Below are 25,287 nucleotides of genomic sequence, written 5' to 3' on the forward strand. Positions count from 1 at the left end.
TACAAGAGTCATACTGGGTAAGTTATATTTTCTGGCCAATAATTCATCTCATGTAAGATTTTATTTTTATTAGCATCCTTGCTCTATCTGAACCTGTGTCCCTTGTTTATCACTAGCGCTTTCTAATTATAGCTCTTAATTAATTCTGCCTGAATTTCATTTTTTCTTCAAAGAACCAACTTCTATCTTTGCTAACTCTATTATATATATATATATATATTTTTAGTAACTCCTAATATTGACTTTCCCTCTTTCTACATCCATTGTTTCTTTTTTTTCTGCTAGAATTTAGCTTGCTACCTTTTTCTCTTTGTTATTGGGTTATTCTGGGTACTTCAAGAAGCAACTCTTACAATTGGCATTTTAAATGTAATGAATTTATTACGGGGAATGCATATGAGAGATAATGCAGATCAGGGGAGTCAGGAAAGGCAGAGAACAGTCAGATTGTGGTCAGGATTGACTCTGAGTAACGGAGAGACAGGGAAAGAAGGAAGGTTGGGTCCAATCATCTCAGACATCAGTGCCTTCCAGGGAAAGGTAGGTGAGACCACAGAGGAGCTTTTGAGTCAAAGTCGCTGGTTGGAAGGGTTGCATCTCCCAAAACAAGGAAGCCTGTCTTTGGCTGGGAGTAGTCTATGGCAAGTGCAGTGTCATTGCCTGGGTTTCAGAGTACAGCAGCTGGGGTTCTGGGTTAATTACACTGCCTGTAATTGAGATCTGAGAAGCATTATCCCACGGCAGACATAACTGTTTCCTAATATGGTCATTGACGTTATAAGTATCCCTGCGTTTCGCAGCATCCCTCAAGATTTCAGCGTTTTTGTCCTTCAGTCTGAAATTTCATTAAATTTCTTTCTTTAACCTATATTACTTAGATGTCTGTTTTCCAATATCCAAATAAATGAGTTTCTTAAAGTTATCTTCTGTAATCAATGCTATAATAAATGCCCACCTGTGTCAAAAAATAGTATCCTTTGGGAATCACAGTTTAGAACACGACCACAGACTAAATCTCTCTTTCTCAACACAGCCTCCAAAACTCAAAAATGGAAAGAAATAAAATCATCTATTCCATAAATATAATTGAGACAGTGTAATAGAAACTTTGATTCACATGCAAGAGGGTTAATAAATATCCAAGAGCAGCAGAGCATTCTCCGGAGACCATGTGGGCATAGAGTCAGATGGGAATTGTGCAGAAGAGAGATCACCAATCAGGGTGGACTCCCTGTAAGGGGAGTCACATAACCTACAAAGGGAAGTATTAACAACAGATTTGAGACCTGGAGGAACAGAACTAGTCACTAGTTTCTGGATATTTTTGGCCCTTAAAAACGTTATACTCGGGACTTCCCTGGTGGTCCAGTGGTAAGGAATCCACCTTGCAATGCAGAGGATGCAGGTTTGATCCCTCATCAGGGAACTAAGATCTCACATGCTGCGGGGCAATTAAAGCCCAGGTGCCACAACTAGAGCCTGTGTGCCACAAACTACAGAGCCCACATGCCCTGGAGCCTGCGCCCCACAACTAGAGAGGAGAAAACCCACACGTCACAACTAGAGAGAAGCCCATGCGCCACAACTAGAGAGAAGCCCATGCACCACAATGAAGAGCCCGAGTGCCACAATGAAAGATCCCGCATGCTGCAACTGAGACTGGACACAGCCAAAAATAAATACATAATAACTAAATCTTAAAAACAAATGTTATATCCACCAAGCTGTATTAATAGGCACATAGGAAACCAGTGTATTTTGAACACATCAAATGTAGTCAAATATAAAACATCAAATCATTTTCCAAATGAGTATGTTATGCTCAGTTATACCTTCCTCCAATTTTGATGTTTTTTCTTTCAACCTCACAGATGGTTGAAACAGAAGGCTCTCATCTTTTTGATATGTACCTTACCTTCTCCTCATCCATTCAACCAACAGCCACGTTGAGGGCAACTGCCATGAACCAAGCCCTACTGCAGGAGGAGGCTAAGATCTCCACCATCTAAACTGACAGGCTTCTGCTTCACCTTTTATGCCATGTTCATATTAACCTGGGATTTTGGTGGAAGAAGAGAGTGTGACTGCTCATTTAGTTTAAAGCACATGTTCCCAGAAGGTCTCTGTTCATACGGAAACATGTTTTCTAAGGGAAGCATTTTTAAGGATGGCAATAGGAAAGTTCTAAATCAAATGCCTCTAGCATAAAACAATATTTCTCTTTACTGGAGATTTGAATCCTGATTCAGTGCAACTATACTGTAACACTTTTAGCAAAGCAGTTTTGAATTTGAAGCATTGAGAGGAATAATTGATATGATGCCATGAAAATGTAAACAGCGTATTAACATGAATTTGCTAAGTTCCCTTGTTGCCACCATGGAAAGCAGTAAACAGGATCTTGAAAGAATTGTACAGAGCTTATGGGCCAAAGGACCAGGAAAAGTCCCAAAAGCGTGTGTGTGACCCAAAGAGGACGAGACATAGAGGGCATCACAGTGGAGACCTTAGGTCACCTGCGGATACTGAGGAAACACTAGGTGCCTTGAGGTTGGTTAGTTTTAGGTTGGCACCAAAACATGCAGGGATTTCTGAAGACATGGGCTGATTCTGAGACAAACCAACATTTAAGAGTTTTGATTAACACAGTTTCTTCTATTACCACCCACATTCCAATCTTTGGTAGACTGTTTTCTATCCAACAGAAGTTAGTAAGAAATGTACAGTTAAAGAAACGAAATCTCAGATTGTAATTAAATCATCAATCTAACTCAGCTAGAAAACTTTTCCAAAGACCTAGTTACCAGGGAAAAGCTACTGCTGTTGAGATACCCGAGCAAAGATGTTTAAATACTTTATTCTACTCCACATAATTAAAAACCCTTTTTGAAAACATAAAAGCCTGTTACTCAAGGCACTTAATACTTCCTGGAAAAGTGATCACAAGCTTTCAACCATTATTTGATTTTGTGTTTATCAGTTTTCTGTAACTCCAGGACAAGTGACAGTTTTCGTCTTGGATAATTAGACCATTTAGACTTATATTTGTCTAAATGACCAGAATGCATATCCATGTGTAACAGTTTGATTTTCACTTTTACCAGAATATTATTTTTCTCTAATGGTTTACTCATATCAACTATCTTTTTATAGATTCTGTTTCCTGAGTTTCGTCAATATGAACTCACAGTGTGCCAGAATGCTTAAATCCATACCATTAACAGACTTCTAAATTAACCTGCTTGCAAACATCAATATCCTCTTTCAAAATTATATAACCATTTCAGATACATTCATAGTATTATCAGTAACCTAACTCTCTTTGCTGGAACATGTAAAGTCAATAAGAGGTATGAGATACGAGAGATTTAAATCAATTCAAATCAACACCTATTGTGGCAATCTCAGAAAATTAAATTATTACAGCACCGGATTTCTAGTTATACAACAGCCTTCTCATAAAGAAGATTCTATTTAACTATGTTAGTAAATAAATCTCAGGTATTTAAAATTTTAAATCTAAAGTTCCTAACTAGGTCAGCTCCCCCACCGTCATGCACATCTGTTATGTAGCTCCCGTAGAGCTGAAAACATGCAATTAACTGTACGATTTTTGATGAATCCTGTGTCTCTCATTGACGGCAGTTCTCTGAGGACAGGCCTTTGGACATCACTGAATTTCTACTTTGGACACCACTGAATTACTAGATCCTAGTACAGTAGGTACTATAAAATATTTGCAGGACTAAAAATTAAATTTGTAATTTAAGAAAACACGTTGAAAATATTTTCTCTTTTAAAACAGAGAACAAAACATTTTTCTGCCCTCTGTATTTTCCCCCACCTTACCCAAAATAAAAAACCTGCTAATGAATTGCTCTCCACTAGACTGTGTTACTCTTCTAGTGATCAAAATATTCCCCCCAAATGAGCATAATTCTATAGTTGCGTAAGAGCGAAAGGAGGAATTTTTTGCTTTACTGTCAATATCCCAGTATTTTAAAAAGACTTCTCGATATATTCTCCTACTCAACAGAAATGCTCTAAATCTTTTACAGGTCAGAACATTCTTTTTATTACATTCATTTCCTGGCAATACTGTGGTCTCTAGCTTTCTCACCTGCTACTCCCTTTATCATTTACAGTCCTTACCTCTACCTTTCCCCTTTACGTGGGTCAGATGCTGTTCATCATTCACATCTCATCCTCGACATCTTTTCTATGAACTCACATAGATCACTATACATTACCCATCAAAGTACATAGCACACTGTTTAACTGCTGGGTTTCTTTGTTTGTTTTCCACTGTGGCTATCACTCCATCAACTCCTCAGTGCTTAATTCCAGTACCAAGGACACTGTAGATGGTTGATAAGTGTTTGTTGACTAAATGATTGGCAATGAATGAATGAGCATACAAATTACTTATTTTGTTGCCTTGCTTTGTTTTTCACTTCAGTATCATTTTGCCTATGCAGAGAGAATCCAGTTGGTACACATGTGGAGGAAAGTTCCCTTAAACCTCAACAATGATACAATTTCTGGGTGTGAAAAAATTTTGTTACAAAATGTTTATGTTTTATCTTGCATAAGCAAAATAAAGAGGACTACTTATATAATCACAAGTTAAATTCAACATGTTATCCATCTGGGTCTTTTTTTCCTTAATTGGGAAGCAACATTTTAAAAGTAAATAAATAGAGACATTCTGAAAGAGAGAAAAAATGAATATACTTTGTTCCTTCAACTTATATCATATTGCAGTTTAGGAAGAAAAAGAAATCATTTAAAGAGCATTCTCTCATATTATGTGGAAAGATTTTAATCCTAATGAAGTATCAAAGACAATGTGTGTCAACGGCATGGGGATGGGGACACATCTAGAGCCGGAAGAGCCCATTGTGGGTAATTCGCTAACGTGAGAAAGGGAATCTGTGAAATGAAGGACTAGACTGTACCTTTTAGGTTCTTTCCTGCTCAAGACTTTCATGGTCTTTGTCCATATAATCATTAAAGACTTGCCTTAACTGTCAATGTGTGAAGAGATATATGCAAGACACTTGGTGATTCAGGAATGGGAAAATGTATTCTACTCCTTTGGAAGATTTACAGACTAATTTTGGAGCTAGATTATTCACATTAAAAGATGCATTTCCCCCTGTCAAACATTTATTGGAAACCTATTTGGCACCAGAAAGTGTGCTCAGTGCCGTTGCTGTAAGGCAGTACCCTTAAACTCCAAAAAGCTTACAGTTGAGGAGAGGAAGAACACACACATATAGAAGTATTCTGAAGTTTTCTATGGGACATCACAGAATTATCTACAATGTTACTAATATCTAAAAATCTGGATTGTCATTCCAATATAGGATGTACTAAATGAAATTTGAATGACAAGGGAGAAAACATGTATTTCTTGCATACCTACTACATACACATAATGTACAATTTTTAGTACTTTACATATATGGATGAATTAATCCTTTAAATGAGTTGTTACTTAAATACAATTTTGCAGATAATCAAACAGACCCAAAAATGGAAATAAAATGAGGCATACATATTTTCAGAGGAGTATGTAGAAAGGGTGGAACTTGTCATACATATTGAGAGAAGATTGGGATTTTTTAATTGAATTTGTATTTTGAGATAATTGTACATTCTTAAGCAGTTGTTAAGAAATGATCAAAATAAATCCCATGTGTACTTTATCTGGTTTTCCCTAATGATAACATCTTGTAACTCTATAGTACAGTATAATAACTAGATGTCAACAATAACATAGTCAAAATACAGACATTTCCATCACAAGGATGCATTATGTTGCCAGTTAATAGCCACACACACTCCCCCCCCATCATGCCTTCTTCCCCAGCAACCACTAATCTTCTCTCCATTTCTAAAGTTTTGTCATTTCAATACTGTAATATAAATGGAATCATGGGCTATACTGTCTTTTGAGATTGATATTTTTCATTCAACATGCTTCTCTGCAGATGCACCCAGATTGCTGCATAGATCAAGAATTCATTCCGTTTTATTGCTGAGGAGTTTATCCCAAGGTATAGCTGTAATGGCTTTTAATTATTTACCCATTGAAGGGATCATTGTTGTATCCAAGTTTTGGCATTTATAAACAAAACCACTTTAAAGATTCATGTATAAGTTTTGTGTGGATATAAGTTTTCATTTCTTTGAGAGAAATGCACAGGAGTACAATTTCCTGGTCACATGATAGTTGTTATTTGGGAACACACCAAACTGTTTCCCAATGTGATTGTTATCATTTACATCTCCTGTAGCGAGTTGGGTGGCCCAGTAGCTCTGCATTCTCACCAGCATTGCTGTTGTCACTAATTTTTATTTTAGCCTTTCTGATAAATGTGTAGTTTTATCTCACTGTGGTTTTAATTTGCACTTCCTTGATGACTAATGTGTTGACACCTTTTCATGTGCTTATTTACTGGAGACAAATTATCTTGGTTTTCTTTCATCTGAGAATGTCCTAAAAGGTATTTTCACTGGATATAGCATTTTGAGTTGACAATTCTTTTAGAACTTGGAGAAAAGTGTGCCACTTCTTTCTGGCCTCCATGGTTTCTGATGAAATTTTCACTGTCATTTGGATTATTTTTTCCCTGTAGGTCAGGTGTAATTTCCTTCTTGGTGTTGTCAAGATCATTATTTCTTAGTTCTCCATAAGTTTGACTAAGTATCTGGATGTGGATATACTTGAGGTTATGCTGATTAGAGTTTACTAAGCATCTTGACTATAGATTTGACCCTTTTCCTAAATTTGGAAAATTTTCACTCTATTTCTTTGAGTAATATTCGGCCCCTCATAATTTCTCCTCTCAAACTGGCCTCCAGTGACATAAGTGTTTGATCTTTGTTAGCATCCCACAGGCCCCTACCTCAATCCCTGTTAGCAAAGCCTTTGTTTTCTTTCAGACTATTTTCTTTTTGTCATTTGGACTGGGTAATTTCTATTGCTCTGTCTTCAAGTTCACTGATTCTTTCTTCTGTTCCTTCCATTCATAATTTAAAAAAATTTTGGTTATTGTGTTTTTCCCTTCTAACTTTTCCATTTGTTTCTTCTTTGTATTTTCTATTTCTCTGCTGAGACTTTGTTTCTTTACTGAGGATTTCTATTTTTTTCATTTGTTTCAAGCATGGTCATGATTGCTGATTAAAGCATTTTTATGATGGCCACTTTAAAATTCTCACCAAGAAATGGAAACATCTCTGTCTTTGCAGTGTTGGCATTTGTTGATTGTCTTCTTTCATTCATTCTGAGATATTTTGGTTCTTGATATGATGAATAATATTCAACTGTGTCCTGGACATTTTGGGTATTATCTTATGAGACTCTGGTTCTCATCTAAACATTCTGTGTTAGACAGGTTCCTCTGATGTACCATTCTGGAAGGTAAAGCAGCAGCATGGACTCATTACTTCCAGGTGAAGGTAGAAGTCCAGGCCCCACCAAACCTCCGTTGGTACCCGACTGGGGATGCTCCTAGTTACTGCTGGATGGGGATGGGTGCTCTAGCTATCCACTAGACCTCTGTAGCTGGGAGAGGGTGGAGGTGAAAGTACAGGACCCCTACGTGGTTTTCACTGACACCACAAGCTCTGGGGGTCTCACTGCTGCCCAGCAGGGATGAAACCCTGGTTCCAGCTCAGCCTTCTATGCCAACACTCCAAAAGGAAGGACTGGGCAACTTTCTACTGTCTTGTGAGGGTGGAAATGTAGGCTCCCCATTCAGATTTACTAACAGGAGCTGAGTGGGGCACCACTGTTTTCTGTAATATTTGGTGGATTAGAACAATTATTGTCTATTGGTTTCCTGTCTTGCTAAGCTGACCATTCCCTAGTCCTTTAACTAGAGCAAGAAGACTTCAGTTGCATTTTGTTTTTGGTTTTGTTTTTATCTGTGCCTGTTGTTATTTCCAGGCTGCTAGCTTCTTCAGCTCCAATTCTGGCATATATGCAGAGAAAGGAAAACCCAGGAAACTCCTCCATGTAATTTCTTAGGTCCCAAGATACCTAGCTGAATGCCTTTTCTCTTCAACTTTGAGTCTTTTATGTTTACTTTACATATGATGTTCAGAGTTTTTATTTGATTTATTGAATTAAGTAGGGAAAAGTATGTCTACTTAATCTTTCCAAAGTGGAATAGGAATAGGATATAAATGTGTGAATAGGTGAGAAAAGAACAAACCACAGAAAAGAAATATGAAATCAAAATTCCCCAAAATTTGAAACTGAAATGTAAGTGATATATTTTTGGAATAATACAAGATAAACTAATTATTTTCCCTTGGAAAATGTTTATCCCAAAAAGTTTGGCCTAAAAAATGTAATGTGAGTGTTTCCTGATTATGAGTTTGCTTTCAAGAAGCAGCCAGGTTGTAGAAAAAGGTAACAATTTCTTCACTCAGAATGCCAGTTCATTTCCATCCTAAATAAACTCTCATTTCTAGTTCAAGGGGTCTTGATCTTAAATGTGGAGAAAAGATCAAATGCATCCATTACGCATATGCATATATGCATATGTTAAGATATATTCATTTACCAAGTGACTTCCTGCTCAGAGAATTCACCTCATTACACACTGTCCAGAAGAGTCAATAATTTAAATACTCTGGGGCCTTTTTATCAAGACTGCATTTTGAATTTCTTTGACCAATCAGAATTCCAAAATGGGAAGATCATCATCAAACTATTTCTGAACGAGACTGGACAGATTAAGAGATAAGTAAAACACACTCCTCAAGTGCAAACAATACTATTATCAAATTGGTGGGTGTTAGTAACAGTTTTGTTTTGTTTTGTTTTTGTTTTTTGTGGTACGCGGGCCTCTCACTGTTGTGGCCTCTCCCGTTGTGGAGCACAGGCTCCAGACGTGCAGGCTCAGCGGCCATGGCTCACAGGCCCAGCCGCTCCATGGCATGTGAGATCCTCCCGGACCGGGGCACGAACCCGTGTCCCCTGCATCAGCAGGCAGACTCTCAAACCACTGCGTCACCAGGGAAGCCCTAGTAACAGTTTTTAAAAGGTGCCCATGACATATGGGGATCATCAATGGTTAGAAACTCATGATGTTTGATATGAAGATACTATTTTTTAATTCCAACAATTAAAATCTATTGTATTTCCAGAGTTGTTGCTTCAGTAAACCCACAGAATGAGGACAGACCGGGGTAGCAATGTCAGATACTGACTGCTGGTAACATGTGGCTTCAGGATTTAACTGGGGTGGTGGCCTTTGGTAAGATCCTAACCTGCTGAACAATCTGACCTGAGTGTGTGCCTCTGAGAAACTGGAACTAAATAAGAACATAGGTAAAAGATTATCTATATAACGTTTGATGTACCCTTGAGCACAACGTTTGTTGTACCCTTGATCAAGGTAAGTCCTCTAAGATTCTTTCCATTAAAAGTAGCTAAGAATACACAGATCATAAGAGTATTAAAATATTAAATAAGATTTTATATTTCAATGGCTCAGCAATATATGTGTGATGTACACAGTAAGTTCTCAGTAAATGGTAGCTATTATAATAAACCTTATACTAATAAAAATGAGCAAACAACCAGAAGTGTATGTTTAGATCAATAAAATACAAATTAAAATTATCTTTTTGGCCTATCAGCTAGGAAAATTTTAAAAACAATAATATATACTGTTGGCTATAGAATGAGCATGTTTATACATTGCAGGTGAGTGAGAATGTAAATTGATATAATTTTTCTAATGGACAATCTGGCAGTGTGTATAAAATACTGAAAAAATAAACATTCTCTTGAAAAAGCCATACCATTTCTAGGAATTTACCCTAAGCCATTTTTTAATGTTTAAAGATGCACGTGGACATGCATGTTTACTGCAATATTGATTATATATGTAACACTAAAACTAAACAGATTTTTAAAAATAGATTATATTTTAATTAAATTATGGTATAATCACCCAATGACTTTTATGCAAACATAAAAAGATTTTAAGACCTAAACATAACCAGTATAAAAAACAAAACAATGACAACAGAGTGGTTATATCTTCTTTTCCAAAGAAAGGAGGTAGCTTCTATCCTAATTTAAAGTTTAAATGAACACATAGACTCATATATACAACACACACACAAAAGCTCACTGTTTCTATAAGAATTTGTCCCAATATTTGTTTTCTTTTGAACAAAGCCTTCTTTCTGAAATTTAATTCATTCGAATATAACATTCAAGTGCACAGAGTAAAAGACATAGGCAATTCATATCTACATTTGCTTTCAGCATTAAGTGCTTCATTAAGAATTTCAAAATAGCAAAAATTATATATCATAGTGCTTGAATATCTTATGGAAAAGTGCCTTTAGGTGGGCAAAATGTTTGTATCCTAATTTAAGGTACATAATTGAGCTCTATAGATGTGAAATAGCTTACTTAAATGAGTGTCAGAAATTTCTATTACACCAAACTAAAACAGTTGTATATCAGAGATCCTATATTGCTATGGCTCCCAATGTATCCCGAAAATGATGATCTAAGACAATGCCATCAACTTTTGAGGAGAGTATTAACAACCATACGTGCCTTCCTCTGCATTTGTCTCTAACACCTAAATAAGCTTGTACATGACATAGTGTGCGATCCTTAATCAAAGATACCTCTCAGATCTCAGGGCCAAGGAAAACTGGTACGTATCCTGCTGGTTTGGTTCCTCTTAGAAAACAAAAGGCCATCATTTTTTCCCCTTTGACTTCACTGTTAAGAAGTGATGTTTTCAACAGTTCAGTCTTTCTCATCACAGATGTCTCTATATATCCTCCCTCACCCCCACATCCTTTACTTGACTCATAGAAGAGGTGACAAGGGAAGAGCTAATCTCAGGAAGGGCAAATTCTCCTGAATATCTTAGCTAATTCCCAACAGTAAAGCACTCTGCCTCTGACAATTTTTCCCCTGCAATATGTAATCTTTTCAAAAATCCTGTGTGATAACTAGTATTACTCTTACTTCCCTTATGACAATTTGTAAACTGAGATTTAGAGAGGCTTAAGGAGTTGACCAGAATAAAGTAATCGGTAAGTGACGGAGCCACTTTTGTTCTGAAATCTATGCATTTTCCATTGCACTATGTTCATCTGATATAAAACATACTGAGGTGTGAATTCAGCCTTTACAGGATTTTATAAGGAAGAAACCTTCTAGTACAAATTACTTTCCTCCCAACCTATATTTTTCACTAACTTAATTCCATTTCCTGAATTGTTCTTACACATTTGTATCTAAGACATCTTCCAGAATTACCCGTTACATAATTTATGATTTCCCACTTTTAATGCACTAACACAATGTTCTATAAAGTACAAATAATTCAATCTCCCCTCCTATCTCTAAGGATGATAATTCCTCCTTTACCAAAAAGACAAAGAAAACAGAATGTACAATCTGTGAAAATTAATTTGTCGTTGGTGGTGGTGGTGGGAGCGGAAACTAGCTGTTTCCACCATTTTACTCGGCACACCTAAGAAATGAATTAACTATAACCAAAGTGAGGTAATTCTGCCTACTGCTAATTGCCAACAGCCATGTGAATTCAACCAGGAACTACATGTAACAAATTTTGAATGTCATTGTTCCTGATAATATCTTAACACATGAGATCCAGCAGCTGATCAAACTTTTAATAAGTATTTATTTACAGTAAGATGTATCAGCTATAAGGTAGGTTTTTTTTTTTTTTTCAGGTAAGGCTTTATTGGGGCCCCTGCTGCAGCAGGGGAGAACAAGAACAAACAGGTTCTCTTTCTTGCTCGCTTCCTGAGTGGGGGGCGAACTTGTTCCTTATATGGGGTGAGGGTATGGGTGTGTCCAGGTGGTTTTTAGTCAATTTGTCTTTATAACATTCAGACAATTCAGATATAGTGTTGGGCCAATATCATTTCACAGCATTTTAGATCACATGTACGCTGATACTTTATTTTTGATGTTCAGCAGCATTCTTTTTCATAAAATAACCAAAGACTCCTCAGTTATACTTCTTAGGACATTATATCATTTAATAACCTTCAGATATGTTTTAGTATATTACCCTTTACCCAGTATCTTACCTCTGCTCTTAACTCATAGATCACTCTGTCACTGCTATTTTTAGATTTCGATCCTTCCTTTATATCTCCTGATATTTCTTCCATTTTATTTTTATGTTGACCATGAAGAATGTCAAACTGAAAAAAGAAAGTTAAAGTCATAATCACATGATATTACAAAGGCTGGTTCCAGGATAATTCACATTAGTCTTTCATTTTGCTTTCAGTTTTTTTTTTTCTATGTATAACCTGGTAGGTTTTGTTGTTGCTATTATAAATATTGTAGTTGAACCATGTATTTCTTTACACTTGTAGTTGAAAACTCCTATGTTGTTCGAAAACAAATCAGCAAGTCTCCATGAATCTAAATTCACAATTTGAAAATTGGACAAAGCTTAGTTACCTCCACAGATTCTTAATAATTGACTAATTGGATTCTAAACTAATCCAATTAATTCTGATCTTTCAGTCTTGAATATTAGTCCCATAGTACTCTTTGTAATCCTACTTACGTATATTTTCGATGAAGTATAAAAAGTATAGATTGTAACAGAGACAAATTTGGGCAACGGAAAAAATACAACTGTATAATGCTCAAGCTGGTAAAATGTATGTAGAACATCTATAAAAGATGCCAATAAATTTCTATAGAAAACTACAGCAGGAAAACAGTATAAATAAACTCTGGCACATCCAGACAATGGAACATGGTTCAGCACTAAAAAAACAAACAAACAAAAAAAAGCGCTATTAAACCATGAAAAGACATGGAGGAAACATCAAGGCATATTTTTAAGTGAAAGAAGCCAATCTGAAAAGGCTCCATACTGTGTGATTCCAACTATATGACATTCTAGAAAAGGCAAAACTATGTCGTCAATAAAAAGATCAGTGGTTTCCAGGGCTTGGAGGAGGAAGGGGTGACTTGGTGGAGCACAGAGGTGTTTAAGGCAGTGAAATTACTCTGTATGAAACTCTAATGATGGATGCATGTCCTTATACATTTGTCTAAACCAGTAATGTACAACACCAAGAGTGAACCTTAGGTAAACTATGGACTTTGGGTGATTATAATGTATCGTGTAGGCTTATCAATTGTAGTAAATGTACCACTGTGGTGAAGGACCTTGGTAATGGGGGAAGCTACCTATGAGTGGGGGGGTGGGGCTGTATATGGGAGATCTATGTACCTTCCATTCAATTTTGCAGTGAACCTAAAACCTAAGTCTATAAAAAGAAACATAGGAAAGAGAAAAATCCTAGAAATGCAAACAATGATTTTTCCCCATAGCTGTCCTTATAATTAGAAGTTTTCAGCAGAATCATGAAATTTGATATATATATAAAATGTAGATATATACACATAGGCTATTTTGTTTTATTAACATGTTTTTCCTACACTATGTAGGTTTCCAGAATTAAAATTACATAATTTGTATGTAATCTGACAATAAATTAGAATATAAAAGCTATCATTATACCACTTATTTAAAATTTTAAAATAATCTTACTCATGTTATTATTGTTAATAGTAATATTAAGCATGTACTAGTCTCTAGGTACTGGACTTGATATATATTTCCTTACTTAATGCTAACAGTAATCCTCTGTGTTAGGTATTATTATTATTACCCCCTACCTTAAAGAAAAATAAAACATATTTTTACTAGGCTTAAGTAACATTCCCAAATTCACAAAGCTAATAACTGGGGGAAGCAAATTTGAGAACATTCTTACCAAATTCATTACCTGAGTGCTTAAACCAATGCATAAAGAAAAGGAAAGTCACTTTGCTAAAAAAACGAATAACAAATTGCAAGCCACAGGTTTTGGGTTGTGTCCACCAAAAAAAAAAAAAAAATTAACTCACTGTGGTAATTGAGTGCCCCTAGCTTAACTTCTGAAATCTTGGTCATTACTTCTCAGGGAACTAGATCAATCATAAACTACCCCCCCGCATTGTCAACAGAACTTTCAATAAACCACTCAAAGGAGAGACGAAGCAGGAAAATACACTTTCATATGCAACAGTAGAGGGAATCCACATCAATTACCTAAAATAATTCCATTTTCATTCATCACTGTGAGCAGAAAATCAAGGATCTCTGGACATAGGAAGAACCCCAAGGCTATGAAAAAATATGACCAAGATTAAGAAACAGAATGTCTGATAGAAAATAAAGAAAACAGAAAAATGGTACAATTTAAGATATAAAAGAGAATGATTTTTTTAAAAAAATCTAATCACGATCTTCAGGAAAAAAATGAATATATATTGCATTCATAAATTAAGGACAAAGCAATTTCAAAAATTTAAAGAACAATAATAGGATATTTTTAAAATGTGTCTAGCCATCCTTCCTTCAGAAAAAATTTACTAGAAAAGTTAGAAGACAGAGTTGAATGTTGGAATGTACCCGTTCTCTTGACGCATTTGCTCCTTTGGACAGCTCATGTGCACCCATGGCACTGCATACCAGTCAAAATGCTGACAACCTTCAAATGCCTCATTCCATCCTGAAGGTCTCCCCTCTACTTCTGACCCACACACCCAACTTGCTACTTATCACTTCTATAGGCTTCCAAAGCTTAACACTTTGAAAAGACTAAGTACTTCTCCTTCAAATGTTTCTCTGCTAGTCTTTGCCATCTCAACAAATATCACCTCCATCCACCCCTTTGATCAGGCCAAAAATATTGGACTTATGGTTAACTTTTTTCTTTCTTTGATATGCCACATTCAGACTAAAAACAAATCAATTGAACTTAGCCTTCAATTATTTAATAAATCCATCCACTTTCTACCTTCACCACTACTGCCTTGATCAACCACCAAAATCTCAGTTATTTTAATAACTGCCACACTCTCTGCTTCTCCTCATGGATCTATATTCCCTTTCTCAAAACAGCCATCAAAAAAAGCTTTTTAGGGACTTCCCTGGTGGCACAGTAGTTAAGCATCCACCTGCCAATGCAAGGGACATGGGTTCAAGCCCTGGTCCGGGAAGATCCCACATGCCGTGGAGCAACTAAGCCTGCACGCCACAACTACTGAGCCTGTGCTCTAGAGCCCGCGAGCCACAACTACTAAAGCTCACGTGCCTAGAGCCCGTGTTCCACAATAATAGAAGCCACCACAATAAGAAGCCCGTGCACCTCAACAAAGAGTAAACCCCCGCTCGCTGCAACTAGAGAAAGCCCGTGTGCAGCAACGAAGACCCAAAGCAGCCAAATATAAATAAATAAATTTATAAAATTTAAAAAAAAGCTTTTTAAAAAGTAAATCAAATCATGTAACTCCACTGCTCAGATCTTTCCAGAGGCTTCCCAATCCATTCAGAGTATAAGTCAAAGTCCTTACCAGCTGCTTGGCCCTATAACCCTCAGTCCTGATCTCCTGTTCTTATCCCTTATTCTAAGCCAGCCCCTCTAACCTCACAGTTCCTATACACTCCAGACAGGCAAGAGCAAAAAACAAAATAAAAACAGTAAATGAAATATTGAACGGCCAAAGCAATTAAAACAATATAACAGAAAAAAGTTGATTAACAAATTAATGAAACAACTATACTCCCTCCTATTAAAAATCTGAGTTATTTTGATCATTTAAAAATTATTTTCTGAACTCAAAATCATCTTAATTTTGCCACTTGCCTCTTCAACTTTAGGTTTAGATTAATGGAGTTGTAACTAAAAATCTATTTAGCAAATGAAAAATTGAAAGCCACGGATGGGGAGATGGTAAGGATTATTAATTTAGCAGAATTATGAATGTCATCCACAAATGATATATTACATTAGTTAAATTGAAAATGACAGAAATAGAAGGTATCTGATGAAGTGAATGAGTCAGAATTAGAAAGCATTTTCCAAGTTCATGTCCCTTTATTTAAAATTCAGTTAAGTATAGTCTCTTGCAATAGTTTTTTTATTTTTTGAAATTGCATTACAGTATAATTCCAAAATTCCTCATTAAAATTCCTCTTTTCATACTGCAGTATTTGTGAAAGGTTAAACCAGGCAACTTATCATATCTCTGACTTCAGAAATATCTGCCATAATTTGCTTCTGGAAAATTAGCAACATTATGCATAAATATTTACTCTAATACATTTAGATTTAGCATAGAGTGGGAAAATCTTTCAGGAGACAATGTCTAGAAAATAAAAATATTGTGTAATATAAATAAAAATATTTTCTTATTTAACCATATAATATAGGAGAAGGAAAATGCATTCAACATTCAATTAATCACCAAGCATCATGATTTCTTTCAATTGTATATTTCTCAACTCTCCACATCTCTCCACATCCCCCACCAAGTTTAGGCCATCTGATTTTTTCTTTCCGGATTACCATGTTAGACTCACAACAGTATCATCATCACCCATGCCCCCAAATCTCTTCTTCACACTGAATTTTGAGTTATTTGTTTTATTGTAATCAGATTGACCCTGGTCAACACACTTTAACAGCTCTTCCCATTGCCTTCATGTTGATACATACATTTATAATTTGGCTTTTGGGATAAGTATTGACTATCAACTAGTTCAGAATATAAGACCAAATGTTTAACAGTTAGGCAGGTTCTGGTAGGGATACCATATTCTTATGAAAGGTGAGGAATGTAAGAAGGAAATGTGCCCCAATAGAAGGCTACCCAAAATGCAGTGGACCTAGGGACAGCTAACAACGAGGTTCAGTTCATTCAAGTAACTTGAATCAACTGTAAGTGTACAGAGAAGCCTCCAAAATGTCACCACTTATATCATAGCTCCAAAACTTAGCCAAAAATTCTTTTAAGTAAACTTTACCTAAATCCCTCCCTCAACCTTAAAGAATGGTAGTAAAGACACTAAGGAATGTTTAAGTATGATTAATGCAAATTTTATTGTATCCTTCAAGTCAAAATAAAAACACTAAATAACTGATTTTAGTGGTCTTTAAACTCTTTTTCTCTCATGCTAATGTATCCTCTACCTTTTTAAAGTTTGTCTTAAAATATTATATTTATTTAGATTCAAAAAGTAAAATTTCTGGTGAATTTTAAATATTGACACTTTAAATAAAATGGTTGCATCACACTTCATGCAATAGCTAAAATCCATAGAAATGTGATATTCACTGTCATCTGTTCAAAAAAAATTATATTGTTAATTTTATTTCTTAAATTTTTATTTCTAGTCCACCTCCTCCACATCATCTTACTGTAACATATGTTTATACTTGAAAATGTTTTTACTCTACAACATGCAATAAAATTATGCATATAAAATATGTGTGTGTGTATTATATATATTACAACTGTAAGGTTCCAAAGGTTAAAAAGTTTCTTTTGGATTGAATTACCTTAACGATTATTACAGGTACATGGTGGCTTAAAAATAAGATGGGATAGCACATATTGTGATAAATAATTACTAAATGTAAACTAATCATTTACTGGAAATGCATCTCTTTATGAGACAGATAGACACATTTTTTCAATTAGTTTGTTAATCAATGGATGAAATTACTTATTGATAGAATAAAATAAGAATTATCATCAGTTTTATTTATTCTTTTCAAAATAGGAGCACTGAGGAAGTTGATAACACATGTTGACAGAAATGGAAGATATTTTGTTATATCAGTCATTGTTTGTGTTATTTTTTAATATCCTACTAAATATACGGCAAAGCTACATTTTGATTTTATATCAAAATTTATTTTTTATTATCTATAAACTGACCAATCCATTAGGTCCTATTCCAGTATTTTTATGAAAAGGAAAAGTAGGAACCACCTGACATGCCAAAGGTTTTGTGACTCATTCGTTAGTTGGCTTATTAATACCAATACTTTAAAATGTCTCTGTGTCTGGCACTCCTTAGTTTTTCTCATTCTGGCAAAATGTTCTAAAATAATACTGGGGATCAAGGGATCAGAAAGATAAATATGCCTTTCATTTGCGAAGTGGGTGGAGGGTAATGTGGGCTAAGAGAACTCGCTTGCAGAGTACTTCCTTAGGCAGATCAATTTTTGAAGTCCCCATGTGGAAGTTGGAAATCTGGGGTTGAAAACCAAATTACTATCCCCGTGGGGAACTGTGGAAAGAAGGCAGTGGTCTGGTGGTGTAATTATTTTAATGACCTCAGATCTTTCCATGAAAACAGAGCAATGAGAACAACAAACTAAAAAACCTATGGATACCTACAGCAAAATTAGGTGACAAGTTGTCCCTATGGACCCCAAGATACAAGTGGGTTAAGACAATCCACTCACAGCTTCAAGAATTGCAGGAGATCAACAGCTGCTTGAGAAAACTAAAGGGAATCATCGTGATCTGAGAACAGGAGAACCGCAAACTGACAATATACAATACCTGGGAAGTGTGTCAGGTCAACATGAAAACAGTAGATGAAACTAGGGGAGTTTCACAATTTCTAACTGGGGAGCTTATGCAAGAGGGCCATTGTAAAGTCTGAAGAACTGGAGCAGTCTCTACCCTATATACTCTTTAAAAAAGCAGACAGGGCTTCCCTGGTGGGGCAGTGGTTGAGAGTCCCCCTGCCGATGCAGGGGACACGGGTTTGTGCCCCGGTCCAGGAAGATCCCACATGCCGCGGAGCGGCTGGGCCCGTGAGCCATGGCCGCTGAGCCTGCGCGTCCGGAGCCTGTGCTTTGCAGTGGGAGAGGCCACAACAGTGAGAGGCCTGCGTACCGCAAAAAAAAAAAAAAAAAAAAGCAGATAAGACTTCTTTTAAAAATACCCCCTCCCCTCAGAGGATAATGCTGAGAACAGGATCCACATTGAGAGGAACAGTGGCAATAAAGGCAGAGAAGAGATCCATGTAGAAGTCTGCCAGAGAACAGGGCCAGGAAGTTTTGGAGAGGACAAGGCCATAATCTGGGGCACACTGCACAAATATTAAGAGTAATGAGCTCTAAAGCAGTGAAGCTAGCAAACATTTCTTTATGCACCCACTTTCCCTTCTATGTACCAAAAAAACCTAAATCCATTTAAGAATGAGCAACAAAAGAGGGTCATAGTTGAATCATATGTAGTGTTATATAAGGACAAAAGAATGAGGAATAGAATAATCTTAAATACGATGAGAATATGGTATAAATAGTGAGAACATTCTAGACATACATGCCCACTAGAGAAAAAGAAGAATCAAATTTTTCAATGTGACCAAAACAACATCAATAAAATTATAAATAACATGAAAGAGCAATGCAACCAAGAACTTTAAATATTCAGAAATATAATAATATTCAGAAAAGAATTAGAAATAAAAATCACTTCCGAATAAGCTAAAAGGAACACAAGAGCAAAAAAGTGCAACAGATGCTGCCTTAAGAGACAAGGTAAAAAGAAATAAGATGCTAAATAACCAAAAGTAATGAACAAACTGTGATGAACAGAGGAGAATGATAAAGAAGATTCAACATATTTATAAATTTACCAGTTCTTTCCACTGAAATGGCCTGGAAATAATGACCATCTCAGCACATTTCTACACACAGACTGTGGTCTTGAGCTATTCCTCACTGAGAATCCAGGACTCTGAAGAAACGGCTTATTCCAGATCTACAACAAAGATATTTTGGTATATCTAGTATATTTTGTCATACCACAGAGTAAGGAAACTGTAAGAGTTTGCTAGGATTGCATCAAATGTTCTCAGTAACCAATATTAAGAAGTTTCTGCTCTCTAAATATGGGAATTTTTGAATATCAGTAGGGATAATAATTGCAGTATGTTAAAGCACACTCAATAAGTTTAAATTCATGGATTCATAATGATCCTAAAAATACTAGTTTGATTAACACTGGGGAATGCTAGTGAACTAATTTATTATTTTGTAAATTGGTAAAGAAAGGGAAAATAATCTCTCATGTATCCTGACTATATCTAAATGCATAAAGTATTATGTGAGAAGTTCTCTTCATTTAAATATTCCAACTAATAGCTTAAGGAGAAATAAGAGAATATCACAATTTTGCAGCCCCAAATTAATCGATGATTCTAGGCAATGAGCATCGGTCTGCTAGCACCTCAGGGACACCCAAATACCATGTGCTTCTTAAGGGAAGAATACCCCACCTAGGAGAACATCCTGAAAGAGAATTACATCAAACCTATTGATCCAGCTACCATTTTATAAGAAATATAGAGAACAGAGAAATGTAGCAAATTGTACCTTAAGGTGCAATCTCTAAAATCTAAAATAAAACTTCACAGGACAAATGACTTGGCTTTTTAAATAAATTATAAGAAGGAAAAAAGGAAAAAGAAATATAAAAAAACAACCTACATATTAAAACACACTTAAAAAGATATATCCAATTAAAATGTCTGAGCTTCATGTGAATTATTTATCTCTTGATAAATTAGTAAAAGGAAGGGTGATTAACAGCTTAGAAACCATGTAAAAAATAAAATGTTACACGAAAAAGGGTAATGACCTTTGTTCTTTTAATTCAGTAAAAAATAAAATATCTTGAATAAAAATATGTGTTATTTTAAAACAGGTTATCATGACTTATCAAAACATTCACAAAACATATATAAACCCATATTCTGTATAAAAATTGACTGCTTTTTCAAAAAATAATATTTAGGGCTTCCCTGGTGGCGCAGTGGTTGGGAGTCCGCCTGCCGATGCAGGGGACGTGGGTTCGTGCCCCGGTCTGGGAAGATCCCACATGCCGCGGAGCGGCTGGGCCCGTGAGCCATGGCCACTGAGCCTGCGCATCCGGAGCCTGTGCTCCGCAATGGGAGAGGCCACAACAGTGAGAGGCCCGCGTACTGCAAAAAAAAAAAATAATAATAATAATATTTAAAGGGAAACAAGATAAAAAAAAACACAAACATACTTCTAATACATAATCAAAATGATACTGCCTGCTAAACAAGATGGAGTCACAGAAGCTAAATTTGCCAACCTGAAACCACTAAAAAGCAAGAAAAATGGAAGAAACAATTGTTGTAAAGACATTGATTATCAGGCAATCCCTGAGAACACAAAAAGAGCCCTAAAAATAGCCAGTTTATTACCTGGAAGGAGTTTCAGTTCACAGGGTAGGGAGGGGAAGCAAGGAAGAAGCTGGTGGTACCCCTGAGTTTGGGTGAAGCTGGGAGCGATGGGATGAGGGGTAGCTGAGGCAAAGGTACCAGAGCAGAGAGAACGCAGCAGAGGGGAACCCTGGAGGTCTGCAGAGTACTCACCAGGGTGGTGATCTGAGCATACTTGTAAGAAAACTAACCCCCAAGAGAATTAAAAGAAACACCGCCTAGGACTCACATAAGGCCAGTAATAATTCCTATTGCCAGCTGCCAAAATGGAAGATCTCATAATTCACATTTCCATTACAAAAAGGACTCAGAATGGTTTTGACTCCATAGTCAGTAGGAAATATAGCCTTAGACTAAATGCTGCTCTGGTCTTATCTAACAAGGTTTAAAGGCTTTAAGACAAAAAAGATTAAATTATTTCCAAGTAATAAAACTACATCTCTGAACAAAGCTCAAAAATAATTTTAAAAAATGAAAATATTCAGGGCCACCCAACAAGATAAAATTGCTAATGACAGAAGTCCAGTCAAAAATTGCATGTTATGCAAACAAATAGGAACGCATGACCCATAATGAGGAGAAAAATTCATCAATTGAAACTGGCCCAGAAAGAACAAAGATGATAGAATTAGAAGTGACCAAGAGGGCTTAATGTTCCCCTCAGCCTGAGCAAAATTAGAGGGGTTTGTTTGTGACTACAGGTTCTTGGCTTTCATTGTCTTAGAGTGTTTATTTTGAAAACAACAACAACAACTTGTAATTGTAAATTCTTTCCCTGCCCCTTTGAGGCATAAATCTGCCAGCCTTTTGCCAGCTTTATAACCCAGGGAGGCCCTTCTCTAGGACCTGGGAACTATCTCTTTGAAATGTAAACATTGAAGGAGATAGCACCTCTATTGCCTGGTCTCTATGGGAAGGCAGTTAGCAAACAGTGATAACCTCATCATACCGAAGAGCATTTGAAAACTCAGGAACAACCAAGGTGCTTGGTATGTGCCACTGACCAAACTTCCCCTTCCAAGCCTCCCAGTCCTCACCATTCACTCACCCCAGTAGGACTACACTGGGTGCCAATTAGCAAACAGTGGGACAACTTCAAGAGTCTTAACGTACTTATAATTGGCGTCCCTGACAAAGGGATGAAGACAAATATTTAAAAAACATAATGAGAATTTTCCAAATTTAATAAAAAGTATGAACACACAGAGCCAAGAAATTCAACACACCCCCAAGAACAAAGATATATGCAGAGATCACAGCAACACACATTAAAATCAAATTGCTCAAAGCCAGCAATGAAGAAAGTGTTCTTTTTTCCATCATTTATAACGACCAAGTGTGCCTTAACATATTTTTTGTATATTTTTCCAGTTTACTGAGACATAATTGACATGTAACATTGTGTAAGTTGAAGGTGTACAATGTGATGATTTGATACACCTACATATTGTGAAATGTTTACAATAATAAGGTTAGTTAACACATCCTTCACTTCATATAATTACCATTTTGTTGTTGTTGTTATGGCAAAAACATTAAAGCTCTACTCTCACAGTAACTTTTGAGTTACTATGTAGTAACTCAATACAATATTATTAACTACAGTCATCACACTGTCTTCCAAAGTGGCTGTATCATTTTGCATTCTCACCAGCAATGAATGAGAATTCCTGTTGCTCCACATCCTAGCCAGCATTTGGTGTCAAGTGTTCTGGATTTTGGACACTCTCATAGGTATGTAGTGGCATTTCACCGTTGTTTTAATTTGCATTTTCCTGATGACATAGGATGTGTGAGCATCTTTTGATATGTTTATTCTCCATCTGCACATCTTTGGTGAAGTGTCTGTTCAAGTCTTTGGCCCATTTTTTAATCCAATTGCTTATCTTCTTATTGTTGAACTTTAAGAGTTCTCTGTATACTTTGGATAATGGTCCTTTATCAGATGTGTCAAATGTTTTCTCCCAGTCCTTGGCTTGTCCTTTCATTCTCTTGACATTGTCTTTAGCTGAGCAAAAGGTTTTGATTTTAGTGAAATCTGGTTTATCAATTATTTCACTCATGGATCACACTTTTGCTCTATCCAAAATGTCATCACTATACCCAAGGTCATCCAGTTTTCTCCTATGTTATCTTCTAGAAATTTGATAATTTTGTCTTTTACATTTAGATCTATGATCTGTTTTAAGCTAATTTTTGGGAAAAGTGTAAGGCCTGTGTTTAGATTCTTTTTTTTTTTTTTTTTTGGCATGTGGATGTCCAGTTGTTTCAGCACAATTTGTTGAAAAGACTATCTTTGCTCCATTGTATTGCTTTTGCTCCTTTGTCAAAGATTTGTTAACTATATTTATGTGGGTCTATTTCTGGATTCTCTATTCTGTTCCATTGGTCTATTTGTCTATTCTTTTGCCAGTGCCACACTGTGTTGATTACTGTAGCTTTATAGTAAGTCTTAAAGTCAGGCAGCATCAATCCTCCAACTTGTTCTTGTCCTTCAATATTGTACCAGCTCTTCTGGGTCTTTTACCTCTCCCTATTATCCTTAGAACCAGTTTTTCAATATCCATAAAACAACTTGCTAGGATTTTGATTGGGACTGCATTGAATCCATAGATCGAGTTGAGAAGAACTAGCATCTTGACAGAATTGAGTCTTCCTATCCATGAATAGAAGCATCTTCAAGATATATTTTTGAATGTGATACCATTTTAATTGTTGCTGTTAAGACTTTTAAACTCCACAGAGTATTGTTCTCCAAGTATACACACACACACACACACACACACACACACACACACACACACACACACACAGAGCTCCAAGTCCTTTAGCTCACAAAGAACATGAAATTATAGAATATCATAGTTCTTGGGGAGGAAAAACATGTTTCAGATTTTTACTTTTAGAAAAATAGGGTTTTTAAAGGATTAGCATGGTTTAATTCTTAATTAAATATTGCCTGAAGCTGCACATAATTACCATAGTATAAAACTAGGAAAATCAAATATTCATGTTTGAATATATTTTTTTTAGAGCTAAAGTATGTGATTTAACTTCACCAAGTGAAAAAAGAGTGCCAACTTTGGTAATAATGAAAAACTATCTTACATTTCTACAAAGCTTTAGAAATTGAAATGTTTTTCTTTGTTTTGTTTGTTTTCCTACTTAGTCTTGGTCTCTTGATGACCTGTACTTCTGTCAAAATCAAAATTTTCATTTAAGAAAAGTAATATAATTTTAAAATGTTTACACCTTGCTTCAGACATGAATAAAACAGCTAAATGTTAATATATTTTCTTATGGGAAACAGAAACTTATGCCTCCTAATAGTTTTTTCTAAATGAGGTTGCCATAAAAAAATTCAACATGTTTATGTTCTTGAGTTGTAACAGGAAGAATTGGTAGAAAGGCAGATTATAGAAACTCTATTCAAAAACCTATGTAAGTTGAAAGAAGCCAGTCATAAATTTCCATTTATATGAAGTGCCCAGCATAGGTAAATCTACAGTATTACATTAGATTAGTAATTAACTAAAGCTGTGGGGATTGGAGGGAAATAAGGAGTCACTGCTAATGGATCTAGGGTTTCTTTCTGGACTGATGAAATGTTCTAAAGTTGATTATGGTGACAGTTGCACAACTCTGTGAATATATTTTAAAAACACCAAATTATATGCTTTACAATGAGTTGTATGGTATGTGAATTATATCTCAATAAATCTATTAAAATATGTAAAAGCAAAGATTATTTTAGTCAAAAGATTTATAGCAATTACACCTTCTAATTTAATTTTAAAATCACAAAGAGCTTCTGTTAGAAGCATACTTAATCAAATTAAGTATGAAACACAATACGAGTTTTCATCTCTTAATTTGTCTCATTGGCACCCCTATTTTATGAAGAATCAAAAAGGCTTATCACCCACTTCTCTGTGTATTTCATAATTAAACATTGAGAATGTAATTCAAAATGAATTCGAACATTTCACACTTAAACTCTCTCTGTCAATATTAAAATGGCACTTGAACTTATGCATATGATGCTATTGGTAATGTAATTAAGTTACTCTTGGAAATATTCCATTTTACATGATTTTTCACTAATTTGGTGACTTGAAATTTGTTA

At 35.7% G+C, this 25,287-nt stretch overlaps 1 protein-coding gene across 1 annotated transcript in view; it reads right to left on the reverse strand.

Moving 5' to 3' along the window:
- The window catches only part of CCDC102B (coiled-coil domain containing 102B), a gene marked incomplete at its 5' end in the record, with an annotated part of 223,675 nt that overhangs the window by 131,559 nt on the left and 66,829 nt on the right, over positions 1–25,287 (reverse strand). Inside the window, 1 exon segment of the mRNA XM_079943339.1 lies at positions 12,118–12,234. Coding sequence (XP_079799465.1) covers positions 12,118–12,234 — 117 coding nt within the window.

This window comes from Stenella coeruleoalba (genome assembly GCF_951394435.1).
Source record: "Stenella coeruleoalba genome assembly, chromosome: 14".
Lineage (NCBI taxonomy): Eukaryota > Metazoa > Chordata > Mammalia > Artiodactyla > Delphinidae > Stenella > Stenella coeruleoalba.